This window comes from Epargyreus clarus, unplaced genomic scaffold (assembly GCF_041222505.1).
Source record: "Epargyreus clarus isolate Ecla_fem2 unplaced genomic scaffold, WU_Ecla_fem_2.2 ptg000024l, whole genome shotgun sequence".
Classification (NCBI taxonomy): Eukaryota; Metazoa; Arthropoda; class Insecta; order Lepidoptera; family Hesperiidae; genus Epargyreus; species Epargyreus clarus.
The window spans coordinates 9,519,050-9,533,673 of record NW_027332231.1 but is presented as its reverse complement, the minus strand read 5'-3'; the positions used below and the strand labels follow the sequence as shown (position 1 = coordinate 9,533,673).

General features: G+C 36.3%; 1 protein-coding gene across 3 annotated transcripts in view; it reads right to left on the bottom strand.

Moving 5' to 3' along the window:
• Nucleotides 1–14,624, bottom strand: part of Hnf4 (Hepatocyte nuclear factor 4) — a 61,546-nt gene that overhangs the window by 34,015 nt on the left and 12,907 nt on the right. The window contains exon 1 of one of the 3 annotated variants that reach the window (XM_073086790.1): nt 3,218–3,377. The exons of 1 other annotated variant lie outside the window; for it this stretch is intronic. In XM_073086790.1, coding sequence (XP_072942891.1) covers nt 3,218–3,236 — 19 coding nt within the window. In that variant the 5' untranslated portion in view covers nt 3,237–3,377. Of the gene's footprint in view, nt 1–3,213; nt 3,378–14,624 lie in introns of those variants that run through there. One more of the 3 variants, XM_073086791.1, reaches the window with a different exon arrangement.

Here is a 14,624-nt window from a genome sequence, read left to right as displayed (position 1 = left end):
ACGACAAACGTGCCAAGCTGACCCGACACTACACCGAGGACCTCCCGGAAGTCAGCCTGTACGAGATTAGAGGGGCTCTCAAACAGCTTAAAAACAACAAGGCACCGGGAGATGACGGAATCACAACAGAGCTGCTAAAAGCTGGCGGGAAACCCGTACTAGTGGCGCTCCAAAAGTTGTTTGATTCCGTGATCAATAGCGGAACTACCCCGGAAGCGTGGAGCAGAAGCGTAGTGGTACTGTTCTTCAAAAAGGGCGATAAAACCCTACTGAAGAACTACAGGCCCATTGCGCTTCTGAGCCATGTTTATAAGCTCTTTTCGAGGGTCCTCACTAACCGTATTGCACGCAGGCTTGACGACTTTCAGCCTCCCGAACAAGCCGGATTCCGAAAAGGCTACAGCACCATGGACCACATACACACGCTCCGGCAGATTATACAGAAGACCGAGGAGTATAATCTGCCGCTATGTGTTGCCTATGTGGACTATGAGAAAGCCTTCGATTCTATCGAGACCTGGGCGGTGCTGGAGTCCCTTCAGCGATGCCAGATCGACTATAGGTACATCGAGGTGTTGAAGTGTGTATACAAAGCCGCCACCATGTCAGTCCGAGTACACGACCAGAGGACGAACCCTATCCAATTGCAGCGGGGAGTCAGACAAGGCGACGTCGTATCGCCGAAGCTGTTCACCGCTGCGTTGGAAGATGTGTTCAAGCTGATGGAGTGGAAAGGTCTTGGCGTTAACATCAATGGTGAACACCTCACACACCTTCGATTTGCCGATGATATAGTCATCTTGGCAGACTCGCTGAGGGACCTCAGTAAAATGCTAGGAGACCTCAACAGTGCCTCACAACGGGTGGGTCTTAAGATGAACATGGACAAGACGAAAATCATGTCCAATGTCCATGTCACACCCGTACCGGTAGTTGTTGATGGCACTCCTCTCGAAGTTGTCGACGAGTACAATTACCTGGGACAAACGATCCGGATGGGTAAGTCCAACTTTGAGAGGGAGGTCACTCGAAGAATCCAACTCGGCTGGGCTGCGTTCGGGAAATTACGGAGCATCTTCTCGTCCAAAATTCCTCAGTGCCTGAAGTCGAAACTATTCGAGCAATGTGTGTTGCCAGTGATGACCTACGGCGCCGAAACGTGGTCCTTTACCGTAGGCCTCGTTCGAAAGCTCAGAGTCGCTCAGCGTGCTATGGAGAGAGCTATGCTTGGTATTTCGCTACGAGACATGATTCGTAATGATGAAATCCGTAGACGAACTAAGCTTACCGACATAGCTCTCAAAATTAGCAGGCTGAAGTGGCAATGGGCCGGCCACATCGCTCGGAGGACCGATAACCGATGGGGAAGAAAGGTCCTCGAGTGGCGACCACGCGGAGGCAAGAGGAGTTCAGGCCGCCCCCCGACCAGGTGGACCGACGACCTGAAGAAGACGGCGGGAAACCGCTGGATTCAAAGGGCACGGGACCGGTTGGAGTGGCGCCAATTAGGGGAGGCCTATGTCCAGCAGTGGACCTCAAAAGGCTGATGGATGGATGGATGGATGATTCCTTCCTGAGGTCGGCTGCTGTTGCGAGGCTACCAGAACACAGCAGCGATTAACACTGCTTTTATGAGGCAGAAATAGGTGTGACGGTAGGGCCGCCGGAGTAGAACCACAATGTGTTCTACCACCTAGTACAGCACTACACCTTTAATTTAAATACATTTAGCATTTGTAATGATTGTTTTGTTACTGTTTGCTTCTATGTGCAATTATACACTGGGTAAGTGTTTAAATAGGAGAAGTGCATGCATACTATCATAGTTTGCATAGGTCATAACTTGTCAACAAAGTTAAGCAATGTCGAATGTCATTGTAAATCGGATGCATTATTCGTGACAACATGTCATATGTACTTCTATTTTATCAGAAAGTATTACATGTGTTACATAGAAGTATTATAAAAAATATATGTACATGTACTATATAAACATAATATGCACATATATTTTTAAAACATATCCCTGGACATCTTCTATATATACCGGAAGGTCTGGCCTGAAGCCTCTGATCGCAAATGTAAGGTCACTTTTCAGGTGTCATATGAAAGGTTGCCTTTTATTGTCTGATATGTTTACACATTTTTAGAGACAGTGGATTAAATACATCCTACATATGCTAGTCACACTAACTTATATCTTTCTACATAAATTTGTCCTTAAAAAATACCCTTTAGGCCCTCTACAGCTATTGGGGTACTTGTACACAGCAATGGTACATAACAGTTATCGCCAAGCATTTCAATTACTAATAGTAATTTTAAATATTAAAGGAAAGATTCACCTTTATTATTACTGTTAAAAATGCATAGGTATATAAAAGAATTTAGGTATATACTAATGTTTAGGTGGTAATTAAATTTAATATTCCCATTATATATCTTTTGTGTAAATGCCCGCCACATAATTTTGCCACTTTATAGCCAACTAAAGGTTTTTTGATGGATACTAAATGGAATGGAATAATGGAGAATAAACCCTCTGAAGGTTTTTTTTTTTTTTTTATAATTGAACCTGACGATAAAGCAGACGTGCTACCTGATGGAAAGTAGTTAACGTCGCCTATGGACATTTGCAACACCAGAGGAGTCGCCAATGCATCGCCGGCTTTGAAGGAGAGCTCTTTTTGCACCTTTTTTGAAGAGCCCCATGTCATAGCGCTCCGGGAATACCTCGGGAGGAGAATATCTGTAGGTATTAAGGCGGAACCACTGTAACGCCTATTTTGTGTAAGCTCTTACTGTGTTTATGGGCTATATTCCTGTTTACTATAGGCAATAGATAAAAATAACAAGGTCATGCATTAGTTTGAAATGACAGCTCTCTACTGAAAACAAAATAAACATTCGGTAATCGCTTTGAGGCCAAACCTGTTCAAGATATTTCCGCGATCGAGATTGCAGAGGGACGGTAAGTGTTAAAGCAAATACATTTATCTCAGAACTGTCAACATCACAAGCATCCAGAACAAGTAGTGTGAAAACAACAATTCCTGTTAAGAACGTAATAACATAACGTTCTCGCTATATCCGCTATTGCAACAGCATTTCAGACGTAATATGTAGCGATGTGATTCTCCAATTGAGACCACTTAATTGACTTGTTTACATTACCATGATAATAGTAGTGTACTATAACAAAATTGTGCCTACCTACCTTCGTCGCACAGCCCCATAGTTATGTAAGACAAAACATAAACACAACAATCGCGAGGGATACTTTTTCGTCGATTTACACTAAATTAAAAACTTTTTAACACAAGATAGTGACAATACAATGACAATCTGATAAGGCAACTGGAATTGCCAAATTGACAACCGGAAACAAGATCGAATTAAACGTGACATCACGACAAAGTTGCCCGTTAAAAATATAACCCAGCAGCGACATCTTGTTAGTAATCAATACTTGATTTGGTGAATTGATTCAGTGGCACTTGGATAGATGGCGGTACGCGGGCCACTGCAATACTTTTACACTAGCGTATTTTGTTTTATAAATATTTAGATTCGTTCGTTTCTAATTAATAGTAGTCTAAGTAGTTTATAATTAATTTAAAAATTAATAAGATCTTTAACATTTAAAGATATTGTATTAAACTTGAAATAAAAGCCATAGATTAGTAAAGATACTTCGCCGCCTTGAAATTGAATGAAGCCACAAATGGCTTATTTTAGTAAGTTCTTTTTTTGAATCCTTGACAAATAAAATCATTTTTAGAGAAAAATTACGAATAAATAACTAATTTACGTAATAATTACGTAATTTACGTAATAAATAAATAATTATTTCAAATATTTTAGGGACATTTTAGCACGGAGACGTGGCAAAACTTTTTTACGCAACTATTTCAATTCTCAAAACTGGGCACATTTTCTTGTTAGGAGTGAGTAATCTTTACTAATCTATGCGTAAAGCTTACAAATGTCATGTGACTGTGAGTCGTATAATTACCTAAATAAGTAAGTCTCTCTTCAAAGTAAAATTTTAACAATTAACTACTACTTAACGGCAGTAGTTATTAAATGTGGCGACGGTACCATAATGGAATTATTTATAGTTCTTAGATACACGTTTGTGAGTTCTAACATCTTTACAATAATTATATACACTGTGCTAGTACATATTTACATAAACCTAGCAGCAGATACGTATGTAGATACATGCATAACATGAACTAATATTCTTATTAAATAATATTTAGATAGTCATCTATCTCATAACATTATTCTTATTTTGGTTTCTCGAGGTTCCAGACGCATTTATCAGACTGAACAAACACCGATAAAAATAAACATTCCAAGTTCTAGGAGAATTTGTGTCAAGTTCACAGTTTTCACGTATAATAGAACTGTTGCGATTATTGGTAGGGTTGATATAATACTTATTATATAATATTTATTAATATGGATATAGTTTGTGGTAATGAAATGCGTAAACTATTACAAAAGGTACAATATGGAGTTTTAAACGGGCCTGAAATCTACCTGTGTCTTCTATTCACACGTAACAACGACCACACCACGGCAACAACATAATTTCGGCAAGTAATTTACGTTCTGGTAAACTACAATACTTCGTGTCTTTTTTATTTTTTTTTTATTTACTCTTTATTGACCATGTTAAAAACAGTGTGGTGCAAAAGGCGGCCTTAATGCTAAATAGCATTATCTCCCAGTCAACCTTAGGGATGTGCAGAAAAATTGAAGGCGGTACAATTAAACTAAAAAAAATAATATTATTCTTAAATATTAAGTCTTTGGTACAGAGTATCAGACCTCTGATGTACGTGTAATTGCGATGGGTTTGCGACATAGTCAGTATCGTCCTTACGGTTAATATGAAAGGAAAGGTCACCAAAAACTGAAGCTTAAGAGAAAAATGTTTAACGTTTTTACAAAAATATCTACAGCACAGACTCAATCTCCGCTTTCATAACTTTCTTAATTAATATTTGTTTCGAGAAAATGTTCAGCGCGCGCGACTTTTTGAATTTTAACGCGTATGGGCACGTGCCTTGTTTATTTTAGGGATATTCTGGCGCTGTCTCCGTTCCACCTCCGTCCAGACTCCATGTCCAGCAGTGGTACAATAAAGGACTGATGACGATGTAACTATCCGCAGGTACAACGGAATAACAAATCGTATTGAAGTTTATTAGCTAAATTGCATCAATTGATCGAGTTTGACCAACATGTGGACTGATCAATAAACCTAATTACGTTTTACAAATACATTTATCGACGTACAATGAAGACAATCGGACAAAAGGATAAGCAGAGATAAATGTCAGTATTTAGAATTGGATCAGGTGTACGTACCTATTTACCATCTATTTACAATTAAGTACCACATCTATCTTTAAAATATGTAGACCGTTACCTTTGATGTATTTTTTCGATTTGTGTAGTTACTGTTGGCCTTAGCGACCTGTACAGCTTCACCGGGATTTGGAGGCGAGCCTAAGGCTCAACCGGGACAAGACTATGGGCTGAAAGGGAGGGATGGCTTTGGTCGCCGTTGCCGGTTCTCTAGACCGTCCACCTTCGCTAGAGGGAGAGAAGGTTGCGGACCCAGCTACTGCCGGAGTCCTGACCATCCACCTCTTGTCATATTCTGACCGTTTCATAGATTTTATAAATGTATTAGCTGGTGCTCATGTGAGTTTTTTTATGATAAATATACAAGTAGTAAAAGAGCATGCAGTCCATCCGAGGGTAAGTGGCTATTGTGGAGTGCCACACATGGACATCCGTAATCAAATCACATAACATTTTTAACCTATGTATGTGTGTATATGTATGTATTTGTAAGCCACTCAGTGGTAGAATAAGCGATCGTACAAAATTGTTTTGACATCCAACAGCAACTTATGTTACCTTATTCACAAATAACTTGATTTGATTTGAGTCCTATCTGACTTCGGCCAGAGATGCCCTGAGGACAATGGGAATTTGTATGCTTTGGATGCGTAATGCGTATGTCTCCCCCAACACATCCTTCATCATCCAAACCAGAATACAGCATTGCTTTCGAAAACAAAGGGTTCTACGACAACCTTTAGTTTTAAAGGAAAAATATGATAATGACATTTGGCATACCGTCTTACCAAGCCAACAGGATCAATTTAGTTTTTGTAATAAACTCTTTATTTACGTAACTCTTAATATACCTACCTAAAAATTGAAGATGTTAAATAACTGTTTTATGCTTGTTTTAAATGTTGCCTTTTTATATTTTCTGATGATTATTTATTAATGATGAAAATTGTATAAGTAAATACATAACTAATATAAGGTGAATTCTCTCTACGTATTTAGATAATTATAAAATCATCAAAAAGTATGACGCATAGCGCGTTTTTATGTGTACCTGTAATATGGGTAGGTACTTAAAATGGTTGGATGCATTTTGGTGCTATTAGCAACCAACCATTTGTAATTTATGTAATGCATGCTCCGCCGGATGTTACAAGGTCATTGTAACCCACAGAATTGGAACCAACCTTAAATACAACTATAAGATGGAGGGGGTAACCATAATGTAATTGAATTGGGTATCGCATAGTTGCAGCATAGATAGAATGTTGTTTATAAAGGTTTATACAAAAATACCTCCATATTCATATGAGGATCAAGGACGTATTTATTCTACAACATCAGAAGATATCAGTTGCACTTCCTTGGCAACAAAGTATATGTACCTATTTCATTGATATCAATGTCTTAATGTGAACATATCCATATCCTATGCGACTTCAGTACCATGTCTCATAACTGCTGCACTGCTACAAATGCTGCAATTAATCTGCTGGGTACTATCATCACATAGAAACATACCGAAAGTATAATACCGTAGGCATTAATTCTCTTCATTACATTATTTTTAATAATGTACTTGCTACTAACTTGTAATCTACCAGTAATTAACTGACGTATAACCTGTAATAGATTTGATTCCTATTATAGCCTATTTTATTTATGATTAACTCTGCGATAGTTACTAGCTCTAGAACCATAAATTAACAGTTCTCAATGATTCTCTATTTATCTGTAAATGTTATGAAAACTCTGAAACCTCATCTATCAACAATGAGGTCAAGTTTATTGACTCCACAATAATGTGCTAATTTATTCCAATTAACTTGCATCTAATAAGTGTCAGTGTTAGAATTAATGATCTTAAAATAGTGCCTACAGTATTTATAAATTTGTGCGTTTATTTCTCTTGAGATGTAATAAAATGGGCGTAAGTAACCTTGAGAATTATTATCGTATAAAACTTTAGTATCTATTCACACGTACTTACATACCACAGCTACAGCCCACGCCACATTGCAGTGACAAAAAGCGGGTAGCAGCGGTTACGTGTAAACAGCATCGCTGCCGATTTTCGTAGAGTCCTGTAGAGCTGCGTTGTGGTAACTACAAAAATATTCTATTTGGGAAATTGTGATATAGTGACCTCTAATACGTTGCGTCGTAGTACTCGTAGTGGATGCGTTCTGACGTGCCTATGATGTGGCGAGTATCGCCAGTGCAGTACTGCAGTGTTTGTTGTGGTGTGGTTCTATTGTTGTAGTACGTGTGAATAGGCTCCCATTTTTGAATATTTTTATTCAATAAACGCTACACAATAATAAGATAAAACTTCTTTATTATTTACTTCTATCTACCTAAAATTATTCAAAAACGATTGTTCAGTGTTCTTACTTTATTTTCGATAGCAAAAACATTTGTCTATTAAAATAAGCATATATTTTCTTGTTCCTCAGATGCTTACTTTTGTGAACTAAGTTTCAAGGCTAGGCAGTTCTTATTAATATGTATTTAACATGTGAACATCGAAAAATAACATTTATTTGTTATTGTAAAAGGAGGAAAACTTATAACTTAACTATATAATAAGAGCTGAGCTGTATTGAGCGTAGCACTAAATTTAGACATTTCCCTGTAGTTCCGGCACCAGAATAGGGCTACGGTATCCTCTGCCTGTCGTAAGAGGCGACTAAAAGGGGGCTTTCGGGGTTGCAGACGGCAAGAGTGGGAGCTCAAACCGCCCGGCCAGCAACCCTGGGATGGACGGCGGTATGTGTGGTCGCATACCGTCGTAAACACCAGATGGTGTGGTGAGTCTCAAGCTCACCTGGGCGGAGCCCGACGGGGCAACGCGCCAAGTGGACTCCGGTTGCGTTCCGTTGGAGATCCCGGAGTCCTCTACGCAGCGCCGAGGACGGCCACCGGGGGGGTTTTATTGCGGTAAAAGTTCCACATAACCCTGTGTCGCTCCCACGGCACCGGGTACCTTTTGAAGGTTTCCCCCTCGTTAACAAAAAAGCACTAAATTTAGACAACCTAAATTATTTATATTTAGGTTTAAAAATCTGCCTCTCAATCAAAGGGCTAGGGATTCCCTTAACAGCCCCTATGCACCAAAGATTTTTAGAAGTTACATGCGTATTAGAAATTAAGTATTGCTTACTTGAATGTTGGGGAAAAGCATGGTGAGGAAACATACTCTTTTAAGAGATCCTAAATAAGAAAGTCCCAAGACTGTGTGAAGCCTATCAGTCCGCACTTGGCCAGCGCGGTGGACTATGGCTTATAGTCCTAAAATCCTAGCAGTCAGGCTATTTCTAGGCTATGTGTTTTTAACAATCAAGACGTCTCCACATCATTGTCTTTTCAGGGCAGTGCTGGCCTGAATCTTACTTACATAATAAAATGTAATGTCGTAATTTATCAAATTTGAGACCAGCTGCTCTGCACACTAGGATCGAAGATGTATGTAATGTATTAAAATTAACTGCACACTACAAAAAATATCGAAAAGTAAAGAATTAAACAAATTCAATATATATTTTTTGATTATGTTTTGTTTCACCTAAAGCAGCAGAGGCTTTAGGTACATCCATGAAAAACTCTCGGATATGAAAAAAGTCTTCACTTAGTTTTCTCCACCGGTAAGGCAAGTGGCAATGTGTTTAACTTTTTTTTATAATAAAGGAGTAGCAGACGAGCATGCACTCCACCTGATGGTAAGTGGCTACTGCCGCCCATGGACATCTGTAATCGACACCAAATAGGATTAGATATTCCTACCCGAGGTCGGCCACAGATGCGACGCTAGCTCGGAGGACTAAGCTGGAACGCCTCGGAAATGTATGTCTCCCTTACCACACCCTTCAAAACGGAACACAGCAGCGTATAACACTGCTGTTATTAGGCAGAAATAGGTGTGGCGGTGGTGCCGCCGGAGTCGAACCACAAAGGGTTCTACCACCTTAAAAACTAAACATTAACTACGAAAGAGTTACAAATGAAATTAAAATCAGACTTCTCACGTGAGAATTGAGGTAATATCAAACCAGTTAAACTTTCAACACAATGTGTTACATTGTTTATGCTAAGCGAAGATTAAAAGATTTATGACGTCAGAGTTGGCACACTGGGCCATCGTTTGGCAGAGCAATGCATTCGGTCGTTCAATGACATAGGTCGTTTAGAGATGAACATCTTGCTCCGTGTTGACTTGCACAGATTGTGACGTGGATTGACGCGGTCCATTCATACCTGGGATCTAGAGGTGTCACGGTCAGTTGGTTCGAGTGGAAAGTATTATAAGAGTTACTATTGGTTTGGGTATATTCGTAAACAAGGACGTCTGTGAGAGGGTTATTGGTGGTCCAGACCTCCTGCTTCAGTACTAGATCTGAATTGGCGACGACCTTTTCTTATACATGAATGATAACGATTTTACATCAAAATTAGTATGTTAAAAAGTATCTAAAGAAATCCTTGGAAGACTATGATTTTTTATATAAATTCAAAAATGGATAGCAAGTATGTATGGAAAAAAATCTTACAAAAGAGATTTTTTTTATTAGAGTTTGTCATATATCACTTAGTTGTAGTTGTATATAGGTAAAACTTCGTACAGTTTGATTCCAACATAAAATTTTTGTACTACGAAAATATGTAAGGAAATATACTGTTATGTAAATTTACAAGGTATTGAAGATAAAAATAAAAATATAGCGTCTTATATAACATTATATGAGGATCTACTGTCTTGAGGGCGACCTTCAAAACGTATCACAATTAATTCAAAGATATATTGTTTCTATTCAAAACGAGTAAAACATTTTTTATTTACCTGTTCCTATTATAATTGTAAATTGTTCTGACTTATTTTCATATACTTAATTAGCTTTTTTAATAAGATTGTAGGAGCAAACAAGCATGCTATCTATCCGATGGTAAGTGGTCACTGTTGTCCAGTGGCGGACTAAGACCGTCGGAAACCTAGGGGGGAAAGTTGAATGGAGGTCCCTAAAAGTGTAAAAAGTTAACTAACAGTGTAGAAAATAACAAATTTGTCATAGAATTACTCGCCTGTGATACGGTGACCTTTATCGCATAGTGATACACATTTCATAGATTCTTTGGTTCTGACGACCTTTTTTAAGCAACTGTGTTTGGTGGCCCCCAGGATCAGAAGCCCTGGGCGGATCGCCCCTTCCCCCCCCCCCCAAGCCGCTAGAGCTGTCGCCTATGGACATGCATAACTGACTCCATACAACAAGTTTTACCTGAAACCAAGTTATAAGATGGTCGCTGCATATGTAGATAAATTAGCCAATTATTTTCAGTTAAGATGCGCTGATGAAAACAATTGTGTGTGCTAAAATGAGTCAAAGCTAGTTAAATGTCCATAAAATAAAGGCAACGAAGGCGCTAAGAATCTTATCAAGCATATAACCGATGCCACGTTATTACATGCTTGATAACATCTATGACATACAGATGATACAGATGACAGAAACTTTATTTAATTTTATGCAATTATAACAGCTTGAGAACTAATTGTCAAGTGCTGCTGAAACTGTAGAAAATCTGTCTTCTATTATAATATTTATTATTTATTTCGCCAGATAAAACCTATTGGGAAAGTTTACAACATATCAAGTAGTAAATATAGTGATATAAAGAAGAAATACACAGGCTATCCCTTGTCCTTGTCCCTTTAACTAACTATACTGTCATTGAACTAAGACAACACCTACCTAAGCAATAGACTAGGGATGCGCCGAATATTCGTTTAGTATTCGGTATTCGGCGTATTCGGCATCTTTTTTGCTATTTGTATTCGGCCAAATTATTCGGTTTTAGTGCCGAATATGTTCGGTTCGAGTATTTCTATTTTCTTGTATATACGACATGGTACAGGACTTAAACAAGAAACTTCTTATATAAGATTTATGTTATATTATAAGTCAAACTCAAATCGTATGAAGAATATGTTGAATAAAGCTAATAAAATAAAGGAATTAAACTTCAAATCAACATTTATTTTGAAACCTCAACTGAACACATTTATTACTTAATTTATAGTTAGTATAATCAACATTTATTTTAAACCTAAAATCAGTATTCATTTTTAAAACACAAATCAACATTTTAAAGTGTGAATGAACACATATAATAACTGGCAAATTGACAATAAAGAAATGGTAAACCCAATAATTCGGCCGAATATTCGGTTCGGTAAAGGTTAAACCGAATATTATTCGGTATTCAGTTATTCGGTGAAACCACTATTCGGCGCATCTGTACTTCTTACTTTACGAGGACATCTTCTAAACTAACCTAACTTATCTATTCTTTTTTTTATTGAGAAAGATAATCATTTATTGTGAAAACCGTATTTACAAATTGTAACTAATATTTATACAATATATACAAAAATATATTTTAAACAAAAAGAATAAAAATCAAGGTAATATAAAAAATAAAATTTTAAATTAAATGTAAAACAATGAGTCCAAATCACTGCCTCTAGGTAGAGTCCCAAGAATGCTGGCTGCTTCGCCGCGTTGTATGGCCAAGCTAATTAATCCTTCTCATTATGAGAGGATACCCGTGCCCTGGAGTGGGACAGTAATGGGTTAATGATGATGGCCAAGCTAATTCTTTCGCCAAAATACGAACGAGCTCTTATTATGATTCCGTTTGATTAGAGCAGTCTCTAATCGATCGGAACCCTATCTAACCACCACTTGTGTAGATACATACTTACTGGCTTTATTTAAAAAAACTGTTTTACATTTACACACAAATACACAAAATACATATTTTGTTTTAAACAGATATTGCAATAAGTTTAAGTGAAGTAAACATTTTAGATATGATTTATGCGTATTTGAAAATGGTTATCTAGAGACACTTTATATGTATAAGTACGTACTTCTATTTGCAATATGTATATTATGAGTGATGATATAAGTTATTTTTAAAAAGATTTTTCACAACCTATTATGCCAGCTACATAAATTAGAGCAAAATGATTATTTAATTCTCTGTTCTGGTTACGTAAATAATAATATAGGCTAAATTTTATAATAAATAGGGATATTTTGGAAATTTAATTTTATTTCATTATAATTCTTATCTATGCTATATTTTTATAAAATACTGTCATGTTTGATACTGGCATAAAATTTAATACTGACATTTATAAAAAGGAATTATTGGAAATGGAACGCAAGAAAAACAAATGAATTTATTATATGAGTTTGGATCAAATGAATGTTGTTTTTTTACGTAAAAATGCCATAGAAAAAGGCAGTAAAAGTGTTGCAACGCTTTATGAGTTATTCTAATTAGTCTGTCTTGTTATAATATCGCCAATCTCTTGGTAAGTGTTCATTTTAACATTTACTAAATTACTTATTATGGCAAAAGTATAACTAATAAAAAGCGGCTTTTAACAAATAATCTTTACATTTTATGACTGAAATATGTACCTATACGGAATATGATTATGGTACATAACTTTATACTTATGGCCATAGATTAGTAAAGATACTTCACCGCCTTGAAATTGAATGAAGCCACAAATGGCTTATTTTAGTAAGTTCTTTTTTTGAATCCTTGACAAATAAAAACATTTTTAGAGAAAATTTACGAATAAATAACTAATTTACGTAATAATTACGTAATTTACGTAATAAATAAATAATTATTTCAAATATTTTAGGGACATTTTAGCACGGAGACGTGGCAAAACTTTTTTACCCAACTTTCAATTCTCAAAACTGGGTACATTTTCTTGTTAGGCGTGAGTAATCTTTACTAATCTATGCTTATGGCTTACTTTCAGAAGTAAAGACTATAAAATAAATATTTTTTTAAATGCGTAGTAGGTATATACCTCTGTAGTATACAGAGTACGGATATCTGTATGTAAGTTAGGTACTATGACCGCAGTTAAAGAGCATAAATATTAAGTATATAATTGTCGATGAAGAATTCTTCAGATTATAAGGTCACATTTATTATTATTTATTACTTATATCTACTCTCTTGGACTACATATATAGAAATATAATAAAAAAAACAACGTTTTAAGAGTAACTCTAAGAAATAATGCTAGCCATGTACCTATTTAATTGGCCGTATGCCTGATTAAAAAAAAAAGAAATAGGGGTTATGGCGGGAAAAGGTAGATGATGAGGGCGATGTATTAAGAAATTAAGTAAATATGAAATAACAGATAAGGAACTTGATCGAAGTATTTCGTTGGAGAAACCTCTTACAATAGGCAATGGCAAATACAATGATATTTAGGTATTACAGCTATGGGCAAATAATTAAATTTTATGTCCATTTGATAGCGTAGCCAAATTTTTCAATCTTATTAAAGCTGCTTATGCTTATATATGCGTATTCTTGGTTGCGAAGATTTTTTGGACAACTCAGCTGTACGTAGGTAAGTGTTAATTGATTTGTTTAGAATTCTAGATGTTCCTACCTATCTCCACGATGAGTAGCTGTAGTACTGATTATATGTATTTTATAATGTGCATTCGTTCTTTAAATTATGCATTGAGTAGATAAAAGTATAAGTAAGTTTATGTTTTTTTGGTGTCGTTTTTTGTTAATTTATGGCGTAGTTCATTATGTGAATGTTAATCCAATTAAGTTCACCTTTCACTTGCGCCCAATTCTGCGTTTTTAATTATATCTCCCACGTCATAAATAGGTATATAAATAAATTTAGAATATTATTTAAAGACAATAATTTTAAGTAGATAACTAAATGTAGTTTCAATTTAACCCATTACTTACTGAAAATATTTACTTACACATACATTATAGTAGGTACACATACATAAGAGTAAATAAATTATTTATGTATGCATATGAGCCATAATATAAGGTAAGACTAAAATAAATCTAGGCTAGTAGGTACACTATGGTACCTATTTAATAATATTTGAGATATTAAAGAAGACATAGTTTTGTAAGAGAAGTCATAGTAATGAAATGTAGTAGGTACTATAATGTAATAAGAAATGAAATATTATTTACCTACCAACTAGTTATTATATCATTGTCAACTACCTAATGTTCGGACGGTGGAGATCTCCTTAAGTTACAACTACATACACATCTTACAGATCCACAATATGTTTAAAGGGGTATGAAGTTCACCAAGTCGTACCTAGACAATATGGTAGATCAACTCCCAGCTCTACCTGAGAGAAGACTCAAGTCTAGAG